The sequence below is a fragment of the Protomyctophum parallelum genome (genome assembly GCF_964188405.1).
Source record: "Protomyctophum parallelum genome assembly, chromosome: 12".
Classification (NCBI taxonomy): domain Eukaryota; kingdom Metazoa; phylum Chordata; class Actinopteri; order Myctophiformes; family Myctophidae; genus Protomyctophum; species Protomyctophum parallelum.
This window is the reverse complement of record NC_139712.1, coordinates 29,167,549-29,191,902: the sequence shown is the minus strand read 5'-3', so window position 1 is coordinate 29,191,902 and position 24,354 is coordinate 29,167,549. Positions and strand designations below refer to the sequence as shown.

The 24,354-nt window shown below is 42.0% G+C and overlaps 2 protein-coding genes across 2 annotated transcripts; both read right to left on the bottom strand.

Moving 5' to 3' along the window:
• Nucleotides 1–470: 470 nt before the first annotated feature.
• On the bottom strand, nt 471–21,927 carry LOC310867756 (uncharacterized protein). The gene is made up of 12 exons (XM_083777880.1): nt 21,790–21,927; nt 20,926–21,138; nt 18,810–19,256; nt 18,191–18,526; nt 12,134–12,337; nt 10,461–10,823; nt 9,017–9,102; nt 8,775–8,881; nt 8,447–8,590; nt 7,290–7,421; nt 4,905–5,174; nt 471–2,640 (listed from the first exon to the last, which is right to left on the bottom strand). The coding sequence occupies exons 2-12, from the start codon at nt 21,081–21,083 to the stop codon at nt 2,386–2,388; spliced, it is 2,502 nt and encodes an 833-aa protein (XP_083634006.1). The 5' UTR covers nt 21,084–21,138; nt 21,790–21,927; the 3' UTR covers nt 471–2,385.
• LOC310868351 (NADH dehydrogenase [ubiquinone] 1 alpha subcomplex subunit 5-like) lies at nt 15,850–16,241 on the bottom strand. The gene has a single exon (XM_083778751.1). The coding sequence runs from the start codon at nt 16,225–16,227 to the stop codon at nt 15,877–15,879; it is 351 nt and encodes a 116-aa protein (XP_083634877.1). The 5' UTR covers nt 16,228–16,241; the 3' UTR covers nt 15,850–15,876.
• Nucleotides 21,928–24,354: the final 2,427 nt, after the last annotated feature.

Below are 24,354 nucleotides of genomic sequence, written 5' to 3'. Positions count from 1 at the left end.
ATGTGGCCCAAATCTTTGAATATATATTCTTTCAGAGTGTTTTAAATTCAAATCTTTGCTTCCGGGAGGGGGGGAGGAAGGGGGTCTCTGGAACAACATATTTTCAGATGGGGGTCGGTGACCAATTACATATAATTCCTGGGGGTCCTTGACATGAAATAGTTTGAGAACCACTGACATAGAAACATAGTTTTTTCTGAAAAATGTCATGTTTTAGAAGACATTTGTATTATCGTCCTCAGGTCTGAATGGGCTAGAGGCCTCAATCATTAGCCTGGAATCCAGACTGATTCACTCCTTTTGGTGTTTGTTTTTTCACTTCTCAGTCTGGTAATGCCACTTCCAGTGGCTCAAACAGGATGATAGCCAGACGGAGAAGCGAAGTTTAAAAAAACGCTGAAGTGCCTCCATCTGGATTCCAGGCTACTCAATCATACCAATGTGTAGAAAAAAGGCTCAAAGTACAGGTGTAGCAAACTGTAGGTTTATTTCAACAGAGCAAGAACAAAGTTTCTTCAAATGGCATAATTGTGAATGTTAACGCCTTCACTTGCTCAAGGTTAATGGTAAGAAAAAGAAAATTACCAACCAACCAACCAACCAAAAGAAAAAAAGTTAATTATTTATTGTGCATTATTACTAAGGCAACATGGAGAACCAAGCAACGCTTTAACTACTGTAGATCAACCCAGTAGCTTTAACTACTGTAGATCAACCCAGTAGCTGGTGGTTGAGAATGTTGACGGCATTTGTAGCAACATTGGCACGTTTTTTTACCAGCTTGGTTAAAGGCAACATATTAGACTTTGAGTCTCTCGTACACACGCACGCACACACACACACACACAGACCAGTCATGTCTCTGACACAGGGACAGCGACTGATCTTTTTACAAGTGTCTTTCCAATTTTCCTCTGAATATGCAGGACCACTATTCCACAATCTCCGAATGCTATATAGTCTGGAACTACACCTACACCCGAAATCTGATTACGGAAGCTGTCATCCGTTTCGTCTTTTCCGTTCACAAAAATATCTCTGCTGTCTGGAAGAAACCACCCAACTACAATCTTTCAGGAAATGAAAAAAACAAAAACATCCAGCTCAAGTGGAGTTAAGGGGTTTTTGTCATAGTGCGTTTTAATACTTTTCATTTTGTTCAATATTTTTTTTAACCCACAAACCTACGTAAAGTGTGTTCAATAGCACTGATTAGTTAGCTGGTTTGGCTAGGGTTAGGTGGTTTTCACCAAAGCACTTTAATACTTTCCATTGGTTCAATATTTCTTTTAACCAACACACATACATAAAGGGTGTTCAATAGCATTGATTCATGATAAAATAAAAAAATATGGAGTTAGGTGGTTTCTTCCGGACAGCAACGATTCTATTTTACAATTTCCATTGCTAATAAGCAGCAAGCTATATGTTCTTTGACTATTTGTATTCATATTGGAAAAATGTGCGCGTCTCTAAAGACGAAATGGAAGCGCGGAGGACATCCGCTTTATCCTCTATCTTTCAGAGTGTCCGTTGCTCCAGACTGTATGACGGAAGCATTTGAACATTGTGGGAGGCAATAGTCTGGCTGGCGAGACTAACATCAGACTAATCCAGGTGATTAGTAAACCTGCCAGAATTACACATTTTTCCTAACAAACTCACCAAACCTAATTTACACGTAAGTACATTTATGATTTAACAAATAAAAAAAACATATATATTAATTAACACTCTTATGTATGAACAAAAGGAAAAGTTATCCAGTGTTAAATACCCACAATCTAGATTCTTGTTGGCAATGATATTGTGCTGCTGACCACTGTACTGTGCGGACTTTGACCGTTCAGATTCTATAAACAATCGCTATAGACTGAAGTTCATTCCTGATATGAAGTAGCGTGTGCTTTTTTTTCTTCCAACTGTAAACTTAAATTTGCACGTTTGGCAAACCAATTTTATCTTAAAAAACAAAAATGGGTAAAATCTGGTTCTGCTGCAGCATCTCTCAAAAATGGCGGTGATAAGAAAAAGAATTGGCATAAATGTTTAACCGTAACCCATTAAGACCGGGAAAGCATCTGTGTCATTTTCGATTTCAGCTGTTTCCCCCCTCCCCCAACGCCCAACTTGGTCATACCACAGCGTAACACAAAAGCATCAAAAGTTGCAGATCCACAAGCTCGAAACGACCTTGTCGATCTGCTACGACCGTTTTATGTTGTTGTTATTTTCATCCTGAAAAGTATCAGCTTTGGACATAATTATGAGGTTTCCACCCGACAGAGATGATTTGTAGAATCGGCCTCAGGTCTTAATGGGTTCATCAACCTGAGGAGTGTACACGTTGCATGGCAGGAGAGTCTCCACAGTGGTTCATAAATATCAGCTCAAGGCGACCTCCTGCTCCGCCAGTTCGGCGGCCTCTTCCTCTCCGACCGGGGCGTTGTAGTGTCGCTCGTCCTCCTCGCCCACGGGGACGTTGTAGTGGCGGTCGTCCTCGGTGACCAGGCACACGGAGGGCCAGTCATCCTTATGGTCGTCTGGGTAGTACGTGAGGAACTCCTCCGTGTCGGCCATGTACAGTCTGTAAACTTGAATGGTGCACTGCAGCGTGTAGCCCAGGAGAAACATCTCCACCTGCAGGAAGGAAGAATAAATGGCATAACAAGGTGAAAGGTGAACACTTTTAACATGGCATGGACTTGGAGTGGTGCCACTGAGGCCGATGCTACAAATGCCTTCTAAATCAGTAGTTCTCAAACTTTTTTGTGCCAAGGATACCGAAAATGGTATGGATTTGGCCACAATTCTGAAAATGTATTGTGCCCCCCCCCTAAAAATGTAGACACACAATGTTCAAGACGTCCCGTAATATTAATCCACGCAGCGTTATGTCATGCAGTTCAAAGTTAACCCATTAAAAGTGGGAAAGCATCAGTGTCATTTTAGATTTTTAGCTGTAATATATATTTAAAAAAAAGAAAAGAAAATCTAAAGAGTGCGCTCCGGTAGCACAGTGGCAAAGTTCCATGCCCACCACAACGGAGGTTGTCCTTGGGTTAATGAAAGGCGGTATATAAATTCAAGCTATTTGTATTATTATAACACTCACACAATCATAATCCATGATCCACAGCCTCATCATCAGACCTCCTCACATTACATCAGATTAAAGTTAGGCACCTTTGCATCAAACTCTTGTTAAACTGCATTCCATTCAATCCTGCCACCTTCTTCATTAATCACTCATCATGTACTGTATACTTCTATCAACATAGACTACAGCACCTAGGCTGCTGAGCCAGCCTGACGGCGTGCCGCAGGTAACTTCCCAGTCTCCATGTTTTCTAAAGTACCCTAATAGATAACCAGTTAATGACAAAAAACTGCTATAGGCCCAAAAAAAAGAAAATTGCTGATCAACAAGCTCACAACACACTGTGATGCATCATGAGTTTGTAGATCAGCTTTCCCCCCAAAAAATTATTTTATTTTATTTTGTATTTTATTTAAAGTAGCTAATTTTAAAATGTGTAGCGCAGTGTAATAGAGTAGACAGAAAGGCACACCACAAGTCTGTAAGTAATACATTTGAATAAAGTGTTATCTGATCCAGACACATTTAGAGCTTGTAGATAGGCTGCTATCACTGCTCAACATGCTTCCATAGTAGACATGCTGGCCTCTATGGAATCCAAATGACTGAAATCAGTCGTTGCGACTGAGAACTTTCATACATGTGCTGCTCAGACTGTGTCTCAGGTTACATCGCTGGGCTAGCAGCACGGTATAATTTCATTTTTAGCTGCTAACTTAGGTACAATGAGATTGAGCTAACAATCTGATTACGTGGTATTGATTCAGTTTGGGAAGTCACAATGTCACATTGGCTGGCACAGAGCCAGCCTCAATGTGTCTGGGGCTGGCTGAGAAAACATGTCACGGACTAGTTATTGTGTCGAGTCAAACCCAACGTTCCAGGGAACATTCCACGGAAATGGAGATAATGCTTGCAAAAAAAAAAGGTTATTTTGAGAGCAAATTGCCCCACAATATGAAAACACGTTCGTAGACATCTTTTATTGTGATGGTATAACTGTTGTATAATCGCAATATTGCACTCGAGGAGGGTGTGCTTTACACTCTTGTGTAATATTTCTTAATTTTAAGTGTGCTCAGTAATAAACCTTTTATTACTGCACTTGTGTAGGCCGAGGGGGATCCGGTTTCTAATCCCTGGTGGGACCTGAAAGTCACTGAGTGAGGCTTTAAGTGGTTAATGTGTGTATTTTCTCCAGGCGAACCGACGACAAACCCTGTGATTATACCCCCCACTCTGGGAGAAACTATAGTTGGTGTTTTCATTCCTGTGTAAACGGTGTTCTGTCCTGCAGTGCTGCTGCGTGAGGAACGCCTCACGCTGGAGGTGTTAACGAGAAGCTGCAGCAGATATACAATATATACTGTACATACAGACATAAAATGTTGAAGACTACGGCATAGCCGTAGGACAAGCCCTAAAATAAATGTCATGCCGTTCAAAGTTAGCCCATTAAAACTGGGAAAGCATCGGGATCGGGATTTGAGCAGAAATATATATAGCAACATAAGTTATTTGGAAAACTCTTGGATTTAGAACAGATTTCAAGATCTTGAAAGTGGGTTCTTTTTTTTTTACACAAATCTTCTCTTCTGGGGGTCCCTGGCACAAAACATTTTCAGATGGGTGGGGGTCTGCACGGCCAATATACAGGGTCCTCCTTGGCAGGAAAAAGTTTGAAAACTACTGATGCAGAAGGCATTATTTTTGTAGACTCGGCCTCGGGCCTTAACGGGTTAAAACAAACACAAAGGGGGTCGAGCAGAGAACAAAATGCCCACCACACATGGTTTGTGTTTACCTGCTCCAGTCCCCCGCTGAAGCCCACATGGCTGAGGTGGTTGGACAGGAAGGTGCGGGGGCACTCGGAGGAGTCGCGGGCGAACAGGAGCCAGCAGAACACGGGCACGTCGCCTCCTCCCTGCATGCAGCGGTGCAGCTCCACGGCCCGGGCCAGCATCAGCAGCTTGAGCGCCTCCAGCAGGCCCAGCTCCTCCTCGCCGCCCTGGAACACCTGCTCGCACAGCTGCTGGCGCTCCGCTGTGCTGGAGCAGCCCACCACCGCGCGCCACTTTGGGGCAAGATGAAGAGACTAAATGTTAGAACAAACATGGGAAAAGTTCGCATTGATTCTACTCCTCTGCCGACATAATGTGGAATGTCCCAGACACCATAAATAGTTAAATACTTAAAAAATAAAAAATAAAAACATTATTCTGCTGTTATTACTTGTACTGTCCTGTACACAAGATGTAACAATAAAGTACAAGCTTGAACCACAGCTCCTTTTGTCATTCATTTAACTTGCGCCATCAGTCCGTTTGCAAGGAAAGAAACCTCCACACATGTCAATTCTAGTACCACAAAACCTGAGAGTCCACTCAAATTCAACTACAGCATCCTATGGCTGAAGGTAGCATGCATACACCCGACAACGACAACAAGCACGACTTTGAAAAGAAGTGCACAATAAATTCCAAGTTTCAAATGGTAACGAGAGCCAATAAAATGTTACCTGGGGGCCCATGTCGTTATGTTACTGTATAAACTAAAGGTTGTGTCACTTAAACGGCTCGGTTTCCTTGAACTTTCCTATCATATATATCTAAACACACTTTCTGTGTGCAAAGGCATACAGGGGAGTATGGCAGGAGGACACATGTGCTGTCAACATGTGGTAGCACTCAAGCCAATATGCCATCAACATAAGATGGCACTCAAGCCAAACACAATGCAGGTGAACGCCTTTGATGTACGTTTATGGATGGCCTAAAAATACAGTAGTGGTTTAGGCTTGTAATATATCGTCGCGGTCGGGCATAAACCAACTATCTCCGTTTCTCTTTTTATTATTTTTTCGTTAATAAATCAGAGGTATTGAACACCCTTTATGTCTGTGTGTTGGTTTTACTTTCTGACTAAACCTCCTAACTACTGTCGTTCAAACTACCTCAACTACTCCAACTTACTTTTTCCGTCTATCTTGGTCATTGAATCTAAATCAATAATGGACAAAACAACTACCTCCACTTGAGCTGTATTTAGGTATTACGTGATGATAATATATGTATAAAGTCACCATAGAACTTTGATGAGGCAATATTCGTTTTAAAAACACATTCAATTTCCTGAAAAGTTAATATTTTGTACATAGTTGGTTTCTGCTGCAAGGGTTGGGAATGTTCCGCGGTCACAAGAGCGGAAGTGCTGACCAGGTGTAACTCCTAGCTTCAGGAGGAGTATAGTCTTGACTAAAGGCTTGCCGAGTAGATGAGATTTCGGGTTTAAAGATGGACAAGTTAAAAGATAAGCTTCGTTTTAAGGCTTAGGTTTATATTCTTATACAGACTTGACTGTAGTTTATAATCCGACAAAGAATGATTCTGGCACGATGCCTTATAAAAGGAGGTGGTGACGTAACGGCTAGGTAGTCGTGACGTCAACCCTGACATCTGCCCTACAGCAGAGATACGTATCTCTGTAGGTGATAACCTTAATAATAAGGTGTAACCTTATCACCTGTCCTAAACGGTGATAACGAGTCGAGGCCACCATACTCGCGGTCACAGCCTGAAAAGGCTGAGCACCACTGCTGTAGGGTTACAGCAAAAAAAAAAAAAAAAGTGTACAGATTACAGAAAGTATTAAAGTGATGTTTTTATGTGGCCGCCGCCACACCTACCAGTTCATTACGTATACTACCTGCTTTTTACCTTAGCACCCTCCACCTGAACACGCCCACAGCTGTTGTTGTATGATAATGGGGGAGGGGTTAGGGGAGGCGAGGATTTTAGTGTGTCACTAAAGCGGTGTATTTTTGATTGGGCCTTTTGACTCAAAGGCTTTCAGCTTTCAAGAAGAATCCAAAAATACACATATTTGAATATTCTAGCCACACCCGGGAGTCTATTAGACTAATTAGAGTAATGTTAACTCTATAGACACATACAAAACAGAAAAAGTAAAAAAAAAAAAAAAAAAAAAAGCTTAGCTACCATAATACATACTGGGCAGCAGCAGCAGCAACAAGATAAAGATAAAGAAAACTTTATTGTCCATTAAATTGACATAGAATGGAAATTCGTCTTTGGCACACCGGCAGTCAGTTACAATAATAAAACGATGCGTTTCAAATACCAGCTAACTGTTTACAGTGTACAGTGTAGGATGCATAGGAAGGAAGTACCTTATTTCGGAGGAGTTCCATGTAGTATTTTAGCTGCTGGGTGGCATCTCCTGTCTCGTCGACCTGCCGGCACTCTCCAGGAAATATCCACTGGCTCACCAGACCGTCCCTGGCTTCCAGTTCCTTTGGCAGCTGGGAGCACAAAGGGATTACATGATTACATGATTCTTAACCGTTTGGCCGACAGGATACATTAATTAATCCGCTGTAATTCACGCCAGGATTTTTGCTTGTTTAATTTTGAAGAGCCAAAACCCGCAACCGGATGTTACTTTTGTTACTTCCACTGTTGTGTGTTGTCGGACCACATCTGGATCTACCGCTCAACGATGAGAAAGGAGTACCGCAAGATTACAGAGTTGGCTATGGCCATCAAATAAACATTTTAACTTCTCATAGGAGAAGACAGAGAAGACCAGACCAGTACAACAAGAAACTCAGTCACAGTCTGTCAGTCACAACAGGAGGGAGTGGAGGCTAAACAAACACACACACACACACAAACACACACACACACACACACAACTCACAAAACAAAGTGAAAGGTGAACCCAAGAGTCCTCTACAGTGGTTCTTTAGCATGCATAATACAATTACACAGATTGAATACAAAGTTAATATTATACCTTTATTGAAAGGATAAACCCCTTGAGATGCAACATCTCATTTTAGAGGGTCTCCTCTTATAAAGCCAGTTGCCGGGCCGAGGTTATAACAATAGAAACATGTAAGGTCTGCACACTGGATAATGCTCCAAAAAATGTATTTATTAAGGTTGCTTACAAAGGGGTTCTCAACGTTTTCGGAGAAATGCTTTGGCCATGTCTCACGTAGAATGTCAAGAAGGGACTTGAGATTCTAACTCCCTTTTCTACCAGATTGCCCCATTGGGTCATCATTATTGGTGTATAATCACGTCTGCTCACTCAATCACACAAATCAATATACTGTATCAGTTAACATGAGCTTAATAAGATTAGTGCTAATTTGCTAAAGCACTAATCTTAGCACATATCCCCCTCCCAACACAACAGGTTGATTCTTAGTCAGGGTGGTGGTCCCTGGTTCACAATCAGTTGAAAACCCCTGTAGTAGTAGAGCCTATAATTCGTTAAACAAATCAAATTCAAACAATCACTGTCTGTGTAAATACGTACCATGATAAAGTCCTCCTGCTGCAGCCACTGGGGCAGCTGGGTGCTGTTGGAAAGCACCTGGAACAGAGTGGCTCGGAGGGCACAGTAGTTGTCTCCTCTCACTCTCCTCAGGCTGCCAAACCGATGAGACATCTCCTTATAACCCTGTTACCAGAAGCAAATACCACAGCGAGTTCAATTCCGATCGCTTCGTTGAAAAGTCGAGAAACAACAATATTTAAAACTTAACGATGTGCAAGATAAGAGAACAAAACAAACGTGTATATATAGAACAACAAACCAGCCACAACCTGAAAACACAGCTTTCCATTGCCAAATATCCACTGACCTTTCTAATCAGAGTACTTTTGGCAGTATTTCCTTTCCACTCTCTCTCGCTGTAGGACAGAATATCCACGGCCGGAGCCAAGCTGCATCTGTCCTCCACCTTTGGAACTAAAAAGTAAGAAAATATAATTATTGACGGAACAAAAGGACTATAGTGTGTGTATTCCAAAAAAGTACCGCAAGTGTGCACTCTGTGATACAAATAGCTGTCGTTACTTATGCGGCCGTTTATGATTTACTGACGTGTGATTTCGAACAGAGGAACGGGTTCCGTCGGTTTTACGTGCGCCAGGGGAAGCTCCTCGGCTCCACGATACAGGTCTTCATCACTGCAAGGAAAACAATGGTTTTAAATATAGCGACACACACTGCGGCTAGTGTCGCGTTTCATCAATGAAACGCAACACTAGCCGCTGCACTGACCGCAGCAAACAGTGACATTCGAAAATGTAGACATCAACCTGTGACAATGATTCACACTCATTCACTCTTATGGTTAATTCAAAAGGTCATCTTTCCCAATTTAGTCATTATTATTTGTGCCAATTAATTACCCCATGCAGTCAATGCTGACCCCTACTGGTTGGTCTTGGGGAAGGTCTCTAGACCCTCCCAAAGACCAACCAGTAGGGATTCTCAACTTATTCATTTGAAGGACCCCCATCTCAACAGGTTTTGTGAGTTTGCTAATTTTGAATAGCGAAAGTATAAATGGTTAAAGTGGTTCAAATGATTGTGACGCTATTAACTAATTTAGCTGGAGACACCTTGGAACACCCCCAACAACCCCTGGATCAGCTATTTTTGAATAGCCAACTCAAAACTCTAAAATACCAGATGCTTTCCCAGTTTTATTCGGTTATAAGAAAGATATTTCACTTTCAACATAAATGTTAACTCTGGCTTTTGTGAGCACCCCAAGTGAGTTAAGTTGCTTGACTCAGTATTTAGATATTTGATATTTAATCAAATCAATCAAAGTCAAATCAAATCAAATCAAGTCAAGTCAAATCAAATCAAATCAAATCAAATCAAATCAAGTTCCTATACAAACTCATATGAACTTCAATCACCTTTTTAACTGCTTATTTTAACCTGGCAGCGAGGACTTTCACCGGGAGGGCTTAAAGTGTGCAGAGGAGCACCCTATACCTCTCAGTTGTGAACAGGCCAAACTGCCAATTTCATTCAGTGTCAATTATCTAATGTATTCCTGGGCACTACACTTCCTCTGCCAACCTGGGGGGGCAGCGGACTGACCTCATGCTTCCTTCTATGCATGAGGATTCCAAGCTGCTTCTTTTCACCTGACGGGGGAGTGTTTCCCCGGCCAGACGTAGCGCGTGGAAGGAACACCGACCAGTTCCTTTCCCCTCCATCAGGCTGGCCAGGGGGAGGTAATTTAGAGACCAGGATTACTGCATGTTTTTTGTGAGGGTACCTACCCTAGGGGACAGAGGGAGAACATGCAAACTCCACACAGAAAGGCCCTTTCGCCAACCCTGCCTCGGGTATGGACATTGATGACGCAGAGGAGAGAACACGCTCCCAGCGTCCCCAGCGGGAATCGGACCCAGGACCTTCTAGCTGTGAGGCGACAGCACTACCGACTGTGCCACCGTGCCCCTCCTGTCTCTATGTTAACCATGGCGACAGGTGCAAGTTTACAAATGTACAAACAACAAACCTGTTCCCAAGTCCCTCCTCCTCGCCGAGGCCATCCTGCTGTGTGACGAGCACCACCGGCACCTCGTTAGAAGAAGTGATGGACGCCAGTTTCTCTGTTCCATTTAGACTCGGCAGCTCTCCCTCCTCTGCGTCAACCTCAGAGGAGGCTTGCTTGGTCTTCTTCCCCGTCGCCTCCTCCTCGTCATTGGACACGTGTCCGTCTTCTACTTGTCCTGCTCCTTTTGGCACAGTGTCCTCCTCCTCTGCGTCCTCCTGCACAATGTCCTCCTGCACAACACTGTCCAAGCTAGCAACCTCCATCAAGCCGATGATGGATGTGCATTGAAGATCTAGACTCACATCCTGGTGGGAGTTCTTCAGACTGGAGAGGAAATGATTGAAGCTTAATGTATCGTATATTGATATTCATGTATATCCGTCAAGTCTATAATAGCGGTTTAAGTGCATACCACATATAGAGCGTCGCAGTTCCGCCCCCTTTCATGACGACGCCAGGCCCAGGAAATAATTCCCAATGCATTTTCCCCATAGACATTTCATAAAGTATTTATTTAAAGACCTTTTAAGCGTCGTACGAAGCCAACTCGAGTCGTGACAAATCATGACAACAAACACAATATTTTGGACCAAAAAAATAATTACAAAGACAAAAACAACAAAAAAGTGTTGTAACCTGCCATTTTCTTCTTCTTTCTAATTATTTGTTCGGCCCGAGAAATTGTGTTTGTTGTCATGATTTCATTTGTCACAACTCGAGTTGGCTTTGTACAAGGCTTAAAAGGTCTTTAAATAAATAGTTTTTGAAATGTCTATGAGGAAAATGAACGGGGAATCATTTCCTGGGCCCTGGTAGGGGCGGGACTGCGACGCTATATAGGCTCTAATGCCTGAGACACAGGTTCGATTCCAGAGCCTGACAACCTTTGCTGCGTGTCACTCCCTGTTTCCTCCTGTTTCTCTAGTGTGTAGTGTCACTATTGTGTAGTATCAATAACTGCAGAAAACCCCCAAAAATATGAATACAAAAAAAGGTCTATAATTGTGCAAATCTGTGAAACATAATGTCAAGTAAAATGTAATCATATTTCATAAAGCACAGGTGTGTACTTGTAAACCAAGCTGCCTCACGCTACAGAAGCATCTACCGTATGGGCCACATGTCTCTGCAAAGCTTACTCACTTACATTTAAAAACAACTCTTGTTGACCCAAGGTACCGCACAGGCCAGGAGGTAGCTAAAATCCCAAATACAAAAACCATAGGCCTATTAAAAAAAGGTCCTAAAGCTCAAAAGCTCAAATAACCAATTTAGCAATAAAAAACAATAAGAACCCAAATAACACAACAAAAACAACAATGCTCTGCTGTCACACATAATCTGAGCCGGGACAGGAGGATGAAGCAAACATACAGCTATAGGCCTATTTGTGGATCAAAATGGTGAGTAAGCACAACATTTGCTTAATCTCAGTAAAACCTGTATCTGGTTGAAGACATAAACATCACATACCACAATTTCTGTCATGCAAAAAACATTTAACCCACAGTGTTTTCACACCCCTTAGAGGCCATAATATGCAGACTAGAGCCAAAACATATGGAATGTAAGGTTGAAAACAAGTTAACAACCTCCCGTGTTTAGTGTCGACACTAAAACGTGAACCCGCTCACCTCTCGCTGCCTACAGGAAGGGGACTTGTGGTCGGCGAATGCTCTGATGAGTCTGGAGCGTTTTCATCCAGGCCTGCTGTGGAATCTGATTCTGGAGATGGTTCAGGAATAATAGCATGGCTTATTGTGTCCCTGGGGCAGCTGGCCTCCTTGTGTTCTTCTGACCGGCTGTCATTCTCTGGATCGACCTTTGTCACAGCAGCACTGAATCAAAGAGGACATCATTCTTTTTAATGGATAAAATGTAATTTAGTCCAATCTGAATTAGATTGAGTATAGATATGAGTATGTTAATACAAATAAGTAAGTACCGTATATTACCAAATAGTAGCCCGGGCGGTTAATATGCAAAATCGATTCGGACCCCGGGCTATTATAAGGAGCCGGGCTGTTATTTGCCATAGGCTGTTATTTATTTTTGCACCGGCCTGCACAAGGCCATTATTTGGTTTCAGTATATACATACAGTAACATACAGTAACATGTAGTGCTTGGGGGGATTGATAGCATACAATATCCTAATTAATGCATAGGCCTGGAAATGGGGTAAAAATACATTTGGAAATGTTGTAGAATATGAATTGTTAAAGGGATTGTGACATTAAAAAAAAGGTTTTGGAATTGTTCTTGTTTTTTTTAGGTTTTCTAATCTCAATTGCACCCAAAAACTTTTTTTTTTTAACATTCAGTAGATTTTCTGTGATCTGGGGTTTTCTGGCTCAAACAGGTGCTCTGATTTGCCGGCAGTAAGTGACATCACTTACTGCAAATCCCATATATGTCAATGGGATTTGCCAGCAGATGTCACTGTTTCACTGTGTTGACTGTTTTCATTGTTGCTCAAAAGGCCCAAAAAACCCCAAAGAAAACTTCAGACCACAGAAAATCCACTGAGTGTTCAAAGTTCAGGTTTTTTGGGTGTAATTGAGGTCATAAAACCTAAAAGAAAAAAGAAAAAGTAAAGTAAATGAAAATGAATGTCATAAAACCTTTAAAATAATAATTGTGGGAACAAAACTTGTGGGACTGTAGCAATCTCAATGCTACCAATACTCATCATCCTCTTCCAATTTAGTGCATCAATATTGTACAAGACCTACAAGCTCACAACGCACCGAGGCTCGACGCATTGTGAGCTTGTAGATCAGCTATTTCTTTGCACACCGGCCACGGCTTTTTGCACCGGTCTGCACCTGGCCATCATTTGGTTACATACAGTTCCATGCAGTCATCTTTTTTTAGTATGGTAAACAATAAACATTGCATGCAATGCATTTTGATTTAATTGTAAGAGGGAGCGTATCAACACACAGGTGTAACCACTACATGTTCTGATTGAGCATGGGGAAGCAGCGGACAAACACATGATTTCATTATAAACTGTAGGCCTACGTACCGGTAGATTTTCACCCAATGAAAATTTACACTTTACACGGATTATAGGCCATTTGGAATTAGAACAATCGGTTGAAAATTGACCGAGAATAACACGATTTAAATATCAACTTTGTTGTTGCGCTGAGGACTTGTTGCGCCGAGGTGTTTTATAGTACTATACTTGTGAGGACCTGGCTGGCGCACGCCACGCACCGAAAAGGGTTCATCTGCAAGCTCACAAAGCGCTGTCATGCAACACTTGGAGCTTGTAGATACTAGTGATACACGGATGACAATAAACATTACACAGAATATACACCACTTTGCATTAAAACAATTGGTTGTGCATAGGAGGCACTTGTGAAACTATAGCCTAGATTTAGTTTATGGAGGACTGGTGTTGCGCTGTTATGAAATGATCGAGTGGCGTGCGGAGATTTGCAAACTCAACACGGTGAACACGCATATAATAATATAAATGAGGGCTGAGGCTGATTAAGTTTGCAAATAACGGCCCATGGGCCGTTATATAGAGGAAGGCGGTTATTTGATGGAGGCGGTTATTACGCAAAATGGTGTCGGAACCTGGGCCGTTATTTGGTGCTGGGCGGTTATTTGAGCATGGGCTGTTATTTGGTAATATACGGTAAGTACATTTTAATTATAAAGCACCTTTCGAAACAAGGTTACAAAGTGCTGAACAGTGACACAATATAAAACTAATAATAAAATAATGCAAGAAAAAAATATATACATATATATACAAACACATACATACACATATACTGGGGGTGGACGCCTCTGCCTTGCATAGTCCCCAGTGAATAGGCAGTTGGCCCTTCACTGGTAACCCTATTTTGGACTTATTTTAAATATATGAAGGTATTGCGGGCAGGAATTTTACCAAAAAGCCCCCCCTTTTAAAATACATACACACATACATACCTACATACTGTACATACATTTCAGAAGTTTTAGCAGTTTTTGAGGACCCACTTTTAGGCCAGTGCACCAGAGCAAACTCTTGCCTTTTTTTAAACCCTACCCATTTTAACCAAATACATACATACATACATACATACATACATACATCAAAGATTTAAAATGGAGACAAAACAAACAGACCTGCAGAGGAAATCAAGTGACAACATGGGGAAAGTATTTACGAAACAAAAATGTTTTTAAACTGCTGACTTGGAATTTCTCAAAGGCAAGGGCAGAGCATTCCACAAGATAGGAGGAACCACTGCAAAGTCACCTTTTGTCTTTAACTTGGTCACTGGGATTTTTAAGAGTTCTTTATCCGAGGACCTGAGGGGTCTCACATTATCCTTAGGGGTTAAAAGGTCGAGGATATAAAGTGGGGCCAGTCCATGTGTGCGTGCATGTGTATTTATGTGTGTGTGATACAGCTGCGCCCTCTGGTGGCAGGCGGGTGGTGTCACAGCGTGACAGACAGACAGACAGTTTTGCCCAGGTTACATAGTAATGGCTCACTGACGTTTGCAACAATATATAACTTATACAAGTGGGGTGGTTGTATTTTGTCTCTCTGCTCTTCTATGAGACAATCAGATGAGACATTGAACAAATAAGATAGTAAATCAGCCGAAGCACACTGGAGCTGTGTAGTGGCAAAAATGTCCACGGGAAATGACACAGGAACACAATTAATTGAATGGAATTTGGAGGTGCTTAACCTTCAAAGCCATGCATGGTGGATTGCAGGACTAAACAGACATGAATATGTTAAGCATTGATTTACAGGAAGAAATTGTACGATTTTGTTTTGTAGAAACACAGGAATGAAACAAAACCACAGACAATTCTCTGCCAGCCACACACACAGTTACACCAGAAGAGTAACTTTGCTGACGTTAACATTAACAACATGCTCTCTCCACTACAGTACAACATTCCATTATGCCACGTGCCAGTAGAGATTGACACTGCAGCCCCATATTCTGTGAAATGTACCGGGTTCGCAGCCCAATGGTTGAGAAGATAACCACTGTGCTAATGCACGAAACACATACACACAGTGCTTGTGATTGCACACAGGTTCAAATGTCATCCTGTTTGGATCCCTCGCCTCATTGTCTCGTCTCATTTCATTGTAAGTGAATGGAGGGTATGTCATAACGGGTTTGCCACACCAGTTATCTACAGTATGTGTCAGATAGAGAGATGTCATCAGACACTGGGCAACAATCTAACAAGATTGCCCACCTTCTCCTTATTTATTTTTTATTTTATTTTATTATAAATTTTGTATGTATATTTGTACATTTATTTATAAGTATAGCATGGATCTAACACACATGTGAACATTCAACATATATAATATTACAATAAATAATATCAGTTTAGATGGGCCATTTATACTGGTTGGGAGGGGGTTCTTCGATGAGTGGTTCCCATGGCTTCCACTCTGACATTTTTCTGGACAGAGCCAGCTCACACTCTGCCTGGAAAATTACCTCCTCGATCTGACCACAGTTAATTTTCTGCTCCAGCTTCCCAACGTCCTGCTTCGATTTGACGAGTTGGAAGCGATCGTTGGTCAGCTGTTCGGTGTACTTTCTGTAGGCGGCGTCCTGAGGCATGGTCTGTACCGATGCCAGGATCTTGGTGTACAGAATCCTCAGGCGCTCATGAGGATTCTTGGACACGGCCAGGCCCACCAGACCTGTGGTCTTCTTTAGCAATCCAGCCATCACTGATTATGTCCACTTGTCGCCCACCTTCTCCTTAGTGGATGGATTTGCACACGATCTGAATTTGTACACGGGCGATGACAATGAATCCTGAACGTTGCATAACGGGTGTGCCAGGGGACACCCGTTATATACTGTATACGTGGCAGATGTTCCGTGGGTACATCATATCCCCAAACAGGTATGGACTAGTATATAAAAGGACTGACAGATACAGAGATCCAGTTGTCCAGAGCCACAGACCCAACCGCTATGCTCATAACATGGTCATGAGCATTTAAGGGACCAACCGACTTTAAACTCTGTGCAGGACTCAAGAGTGTGGTGTGGTCGTTCGGGTTATGCAGTTGTCTGGAACCGCCTATCCTACCGATATGCCCATATATGGGCATGCCGATAAGGACATATAGTCCATATACTGACGACAGAGGATCTCCATATATGGGCATAAAATGTACAAGGACAGATATCTCCACATACTGTAAGGGACAGGTAGACAGAGAAAAACAGACATATCCATATATGGGCACAAAAGGGACACAGACACAAGGGTACAACTTGAACTGGTAGAGGCATGCAACCTCTAGCCCAGGTGCTGGACAAACGTAAATACAGGAAGAGAAAAATCACTAGTGTACTGTGAAGTGAATCAATTAAGTGAAGGAATCAATTAAAAGTATGGGCAACGGCACACAGAAATTCAGTCCGCCTGAATCTGGATGTTACATTTGTGAAAATGATTTGGTGAATGTGGTAGCACACCAAAACACTGTGTGAAGTGAGCGGTGCTCTTATCATACATCATCATACATCACATTCCGTTCAGCTATTCAGCCAATCAAATCATAATGATTTGGTACACACAAACACACAAAGCTGGGCATAGGAGGGGCTAGTGCCCCTCAAAAATAGAGTCTGCAACACTGGTAAATAATACTCAGCTCCACTGGTTCATTGAGTCGTTTTGACACGGTTGGATCTTTTTCAGGGAGGTACAACTGGTACTCTGACAAAGCCCCCGACACTATGACTCAAGACATATTGGTCGGATTAACAGTGCGACTTAAGCGGAAGAACCTCTGGTTTGATAATTGATATCAATTTGATCAGACACGTGTGTAATGAAGGTTAAGGTTATTCTTATATCGCCTAGGAACCTGGAAAGCGTGTCACTCTAAAATTAAACCCTTGATGACAATGGTAAGATACGGGGAGCCAGAGGTCACTCTTGAATCTGCGGTAATAGCTGGGATAGCCCTATTTGTCTGAAGATACAAGATAGACCTATGGTGGTACGAAATGAGGTTGAAAAGTTCAATCGCAGTGTATGGTCACCATTAATTGGGATTAGCTATTAGTTCATTTAGTTGGTATTTGGGTTTACCTGTTGGTAGAGGGTCGCAGGTTGGACATATTGAATAATCCCTTGTTCTGATCTGGCTAATTATTCTGATTGAAACTCTAGGAAGGTTGACGTATATCTACATAATGTGACTTCATGCTGTGCCATCACTAATAAGTCATGACATTGTCCCCAAATTAGGCAAACTTACACTGGGAGTTGTAACCTTGGCAACAACGCCCCCTTCCTATACAAACTCATAGTAACTTCAATCTCCATTTTAACCATGCTATTAGTAGCCCCATTGAAAACATCCATCCTTGTTAGTGAATATTGGACCACCCTGAAAATTTATCTTTACAGGAAAAATTTAAAATACAAATGGATACACAGGAGAGCACAGGGGATATTACATTTTAAATATTATTTGCAGGAATAAATTAAAATTAGGGGCAACGCCACACAGAAATTCAAGCCGCCTGAATCAGGATGTTAAATTTGTGAAAATAATTTGGTGAATGTGTGTTAGGACAAAGATTGTGTTATTGTTATTGACAACATTAAGTATGACACCAAAGCAAGTGACAGTGGCATGCTTGCCCATAATGTCATGTGACTCACCGGCACGGGGAGGCAGAGCAGGGGGAGAAGTGTGAATCAGGGACACTTCCAGTGAGGTTCATCTCTTCTCTGACCTTCTCCTCGCTTGACACAGGCCTCGGGGAGGAGGAGGAGGCTGGACGACAAGCCTCTGCCTCGGGTATCTGAGGAGCATCTGCTGGAGAAGACACTTCATCACACCGAGAAGAGGATGCATCCCCTGGAGGAGGGCCCGCTGCGTGAGCAGGCGACAAGGAGCTGTCGTCTGCCTGCTCGTCATCATCACCGCCGAGTGCCGCCTCCTCTTCTGGCGCTGCGATGAGCTCTGTCTTCTGTACGTCCGCTCCAAGGGAAGGGCTGTCACGATTACATTTAAGTTGACGATTAATTCATTAATAATAATCTGTCTGACCTTTTACGCTTCATAATCACAAATTGCACAGGGCAGGTATGTTTTTTAGATCAGAAATAGCTGATCTACAAGTTGGACACAAAGTGATGCGATGTAAGCTTGTAGAAGATCTGCTATTTCCACTATTTTTGGAAACCTGTTTCAACATGGAAACAATTATGCACAATGATCGCGATTATCTAAAATAATTGCGATTAGGCGATTATGTAATAATTGTAACGGGCCTACCTGAGGGAATGGATTTCAGGGAACACGGCCTCCTCTGCCTCTTGTGGGACGATTGTGTCGTCCAGCACAGCCGTGGACAGTTCCCCCAGGTGTATGGGCTCCGTTGTTCCAGCACATACGTCCGACTCCGCGGTCATGTCTGCCTCGTGTTCTTCAGGCACGGGAGCGTCTTCCGTCTGCGAGGGTTCCAAAGGGCTTACTAGCAGACATTCAGAGGTTTCCTGTGTGTGGTCGTCTTGTGCTATGTTGTCGGCTACGTTTTCTTTTATTTGGGCGCTGTTGTTGGCGGTATGGCGCTCCCCCTCCGTGGGTTGAGGTCCTTTGTGCGTGGGTCCGTTCTCCTGAGGCTTGGCAGGCTCTGGTACTCTGGCTTGGGGACTCTGCTTCGCCCGCACCATAACGACAACCTTCCCGTCTTCTTTGATCTCAGCCTCATCGCTTATTTTCCTAAACAAATCATGAAAGACAGCATGGGGTGTTGATAGGTATTTTCTACGCATTTTGGTGGCATTTTGTGGGTGGATGGTCATTGACTCCTTTGACATTTTAATCTGGTTGCCCTGTGCTCCACTCATATGTAGATATTATTACTTCACGCTGTCTCAGCGTCTAGTTAGTAAGAAATGTAGTTTCCCGATTACACTGCATAATGAGAGGTGTCTGCTGCCTGCGCATGACCTTGCTCTTGGGCTGGGGAATCTTATCAACCGGGTGCCATGGCAACGCCAGCCTCTGTGCTTTCTCAAACTACAGGTCATTCCCAAAACTACATATCCCATACATTGGTTAGGATGCTCCTCTGTATTGCCACGTCTATTTTGTACCATTCTCCATTTTGAGTAAAGAAGTATAAATACCCAATGCCATTTTGGAACAGCATTGAGAGACCACGTTGGACCGGCCCTGCGGGGTCTGTCTAATCTGATTGTAAATTATTATTATGCTGAATATGTGGATCTTGTTCTGTCTCTCTGAATCAACATAAAATATGACTAAAAACCTCACTCTGAATGGACATCTCCTCTGTGGTGGACTCAAGGTAAACATTTTGGTATGTAAAAGGTAATTCTCCTAGAGTAACATTATTTATATTGGCTATTTACTTAAAGTATCCTGGTTAAAGCTAAGTATATATTGTAATTTGATTACTTCTAAAAGTATTTCCAGAGTTCCGGTGTTTCGGAGCTCTTAGTTCCCAGTATCATAGCTCTGCTGTCGAAGCTATTTATAGTAACTATTTTTAATACAGTCCTTGGTCCTTGTTTCTATAGTCTTTAAAGCTATATGGTGGAAAAATACCCATCAGGTGTTAATACATAATACAAGTGGTTTATCAGACTAATCAAATTCTTGTCGATTATAATAAAAATTGGTTCCATCACATTTTCCAGAACCGGGTTTTATCAAACTTGTCATAGCTGGTACTGTATGTGAACTTCATATTTGCTATAGAATTACAATAATACTGGTGGTGGTTTTAAACATTGAAAGATACCACGGAATGGAACAATGGACCATTTGTATACTCTGTGTTACAGACCTTTAAGGGTCCATTTGGAACCTCCTCAAGTAACACAGAGGGTCCCTGTAACCTCACTTTAAAAACCAGTGGGTACAGGCCCGGCGCCACGAGGGGGCAAAGGGGGTGTTTGCCCCCCTAAATCAACCTCTTTGCCCCCTTAGATCAAATAGTTACAGACAAAACAATGGTACATTTCCAGGCATTGAAAGGAAGGAAGCCAACGAAATCGTGCGCCTCCGCCCTCTATAGATATGCAAATGTGGCGCATTGTCTTCATGTCCAATACCTGCCCCCGATTGCCCCCTCTATCATTTCATCCTGGCGCCGGGCCTGAGTGGGTATATAGAAATGTGTATAGGAATAATTAAAGGGAACCGTTAAGGAGTAAGACAATTACCCTATATTGGTCTGACTGTCGTATTATAATCGGGGACTTGACATTCAATGTTATTTTTCCACAAATTAGTTTTGAAAAATGGGGGTTATATAATCAGTCGTCTTATATTCGGCACAATACGGTAATCGTTAAGGAACCGGAATAGTAAAAATCCTAAAGGATCTCAACCCTAATACAGTCTTGAGGAGTCATCTTACCTTTGATCGGTGTCTGCCTCGGGACTGTCCTGAAACTCACCCACCATGCCTCCCGTCTCCGCCGAGGGCAGCGCAGCCTTGGTGGTGGCATCCTGCAACAAGCCACTTCTCTCTTCTACAGTGTCACAGGGGCTAGAGGCCGCGCAACAATTCCCCATCTATCTGCTCCCTCTGCTACACCAAGGCAGACGCAGGGCAGGCAAACTTTCTGACCTTTGGGGGAAATTGTAATAAGGTCTCTGTCTGACCCTGTCTGATGAGTACTAGTAGTAGTACGGTTGTAAGATTTCAACAGTCCATTGTGAATTGCATCACACAGCTGCTGGCGCTGAAGCAGGGGAATACTTCTTAACTTTGGAGATTGTTAAAGGGCAACACAATAGTGGGGTATGTGTGAATATGAAACATGTCTGTGTAATGTGTTAGTAATAACAACAGATGGTGACAGTAATGTATCACGTCATGACTAGCTTACTGCACAGGACCACAATGGAAACAAGTTCCCAAGACTTTGTTTTTGTTATCCCCTTATGTCTGACTGTACCTCGTGCTGTTTACATCCAATAAAGAATTCAAGCTAACTGACTGGCATGCAGCTAAACTGTATATTTCATACAGTAATTTTAAGCATTCAACTTTACTGTGGTCTGTGAAATAAGAATAATGCCTGGTACCTGGTCTGTGTGTTACTGAGTGGAGATAATAACCTCCAAAAGGTTTAATGCAGAAATAATTCTATTTTACTTTCATCTGTCTTTAAAAAATGAAAATAAAAAGGAAAACAGCATTAAGCTAGGTAGCCAGCTAGCCTATCATCAACCAACCTACTTTACTACTAACATGCATGGAAAGAGACCGACGTACGTTTAAATGTCTCATCAGATACCTTCAGTACTTTCACTATGCTACGGTTTATTACAACGCTTTAAAATGTTTGGAAAACAACAAATATGGATCAATTATCCTGCACGAAAGATCCGAATTATTGTACGCCCTGATTCCACCGCCGGGCGCGGGTCTATGACGTCAGATGACAGGTCTATGATGGCGTAGGGGTCTTCTCTTGTCCTGTCCTCCATTCAGCATTGTTGGACTTTCAAATGATTGATAAAATAATCCTACCTAGACAAAATGTATGTTATCAACCTTCTCTTAATTCTTGCTAAATTTCATATTCATTGTAGTGAATTTGCTAAGCAAAGCAACACTAAAGTTATGTGAAAACCAGAATAATCTGTGAAGAATATGGTATTGCGAGATTATTTATTTTATTTGTTATTAGTTCGATTTTTAAGTTTCATATATATTTTTCCAGTAGCCTATTGTAACTGCAGTTTGTCCTGATATTTTGTCATATAGTAATGTTTATATTTTGTCAATATTAAATTAAACACTATAAATGTCCCAGGACTCTAGGAGACCAAAGATCTTTTTTTGTTTGTTTGTTTGTTTGTTGTTTGTTTGTTACTGAATGATCACTCTACTGGCTCTACTCTCTCTACTATTACTAATACATTTTTTTTATCACTTACTGCACTGCTCCTTCTGGATCGGGTCCTGGCCAATGCCCTAGATAAGATTTTAGCAGCTACAGTATACTCTATTACTCACAGTCACACTGAAATAACTTTGACAGTGGGTAAAAGCTTGTAAAGCCATCAGATAGGCTACACTGACTGACACCATTAGTTATAGCATATATTTGAATGGGTTTGCCATCTGGTTTAATTGTAAACTTGTAATTGTAAACAGTGAATTATTGTAGTTAGGCTTCTTGTGCATTTTTTGTTTCCTCTCATAGTTTGGGGGAAAGCTAGTAGGCCTATAGTAGTGTCTTTTTTTCAAAATATTTTTATTGCAATTTCAATAATATAAATCTCAGAGATCATAGCAGACATAATGAAAAGACTGTGTTGTTGCGCAAAACATGCCCATTCAAAACAAAAGAAAAAACATTTTCTCCTCTTCAAGTTCCAATTTAGTAAAGCCAATTCCCCAGCCTCTCTACGAGTATCTCTGCTAACCCCCACAATCAGTCATTGGGAGGGTGAAGTAGTGTCAATAGGATTATCATAAACCTGTGCAGTAGTGCAATGGGATATGAATCTGCTCATCTACACTTACAGTAGGTCCTTTACACACATTGTAACAAACAGTAGAAAGGAAAACAAATGTCACTTGTAGGCCTAAGTTTCAAGATGAAACACAAAAAACTACTTTCTGGCCTTGACAGCCCATTCATCCGAACAGAAAAGTTGCATTTGATTGCATTAAAAGACGATAAACAACATTAAACTCACTTTGAAACAAATGTTACGACTCGATTTGGCATTCACTTTATGCATGTGCATACCCTCTATAGAGTGAAAAAGAAAAAGCAAGTAGTATCAAAATGTCTAGGGTGGGTATCTGTGTCTGACTGAAGATAAGTGAATGGGGAGACACAACCATGTCCTCTTAGGAGACCATCGTGTGAGTAGTGTACCCTTTCATATCTAGTGACTGACGAACCATGGGATGGCATATGCCGCATAGGCCTATCTTCCAAAATTAAGGATCTTTGGTTCAATTCAATTTTATTTTATGAATACTTTTGAATTTTGAGACATTTACCGTAGGCCAATATTTCCAAATAGTAGCCCTACCACAAATAGCCGGACACTACCTAATATCCACTGGGGGTCTGACACCATTTTCTGTATTAAACACCCCATCCAATTATTTGCAGTTTCTTTAGCCAAATGTGCAGGTGCGCTGGGGCTATTATTTGGCCTGGTTCCTTTTAAACGCCCAGGGTCCAAATCAATTTTCCGTATTCAACACATGGGCTACTATTTGGAAATATGCAGTACATCGTGTCATAGCTCTTGACTCACCTATACACAAATTTTGACCTGATGGTAGGGTTACCAGATCCAAACTGTTCACTTTAGTGGAACATGTGGGACAGGGCGAAGGGACAGGTTTCAACTTATTACTTAAGCTGCTATTAAAAACATTGATGTCATATTCGACCATAGGCCTAATATTGCATATATTTTTTTAGAAAACCCCAAGCATGTGTCTCAAGCATGGCCGACTTGGCTCATGTTATTTTAACAGGCTTAAAAACACATCTTGGAGCAGGAAAAGAGACAATGATATAACTTTACAACAGAAAGCCAACTAATAGGGCATTTGAACACGGATGCCTGGCAAGTCACAATGTGGGACATCAATTTGTGGGACGCTTGTAAAGTCTTGGAAATGAGGGTCTGTCCCACGTAAAGGTGGTCATCTGGTCGGTCACCCTACCTGATGGTCAAGATTGAATTTATCCCCTGAGCAAACAGGCAGGCTCTATCAGCTCAATGGTCAGAGCTTGCGCAGGAAACCAGCTTCAAATCCGGTGTGCACTCACTGCAGCTTTTTAACCTTGCATCACCAGGA

Coding starts and splice junctions, on each gene's coding strand:
- LOC310867756 (XM_083777880.1), bottom strand. CDS start 21,083: ATGGGGAATTGTTGCGCGGCCTCTAGCCCCTGTGACACTGTAGAAGAG. Junction 18,527..18,809: donor CCTGAAATCCATTCCCTCAG/GTAGGCCCGTTA, acceptor TAATCGTGACAG/CCCTTCCCTTGGAGCGGACG. Junction 9,103..10,460: donor GAGGAGGGACTTGGGAACAG/GTTTGTTGTTTG, acceptor TTTTCCTTGCAG/TGATGAAGACCTGTATCGTG.
- LOC310868351 (XM_083778751.1), bottom strand. CDS start 16,227: ATGGCTGGATTGCTAAAGAAGACCACAGGTCTGGTGGGCCTGGCCGTG.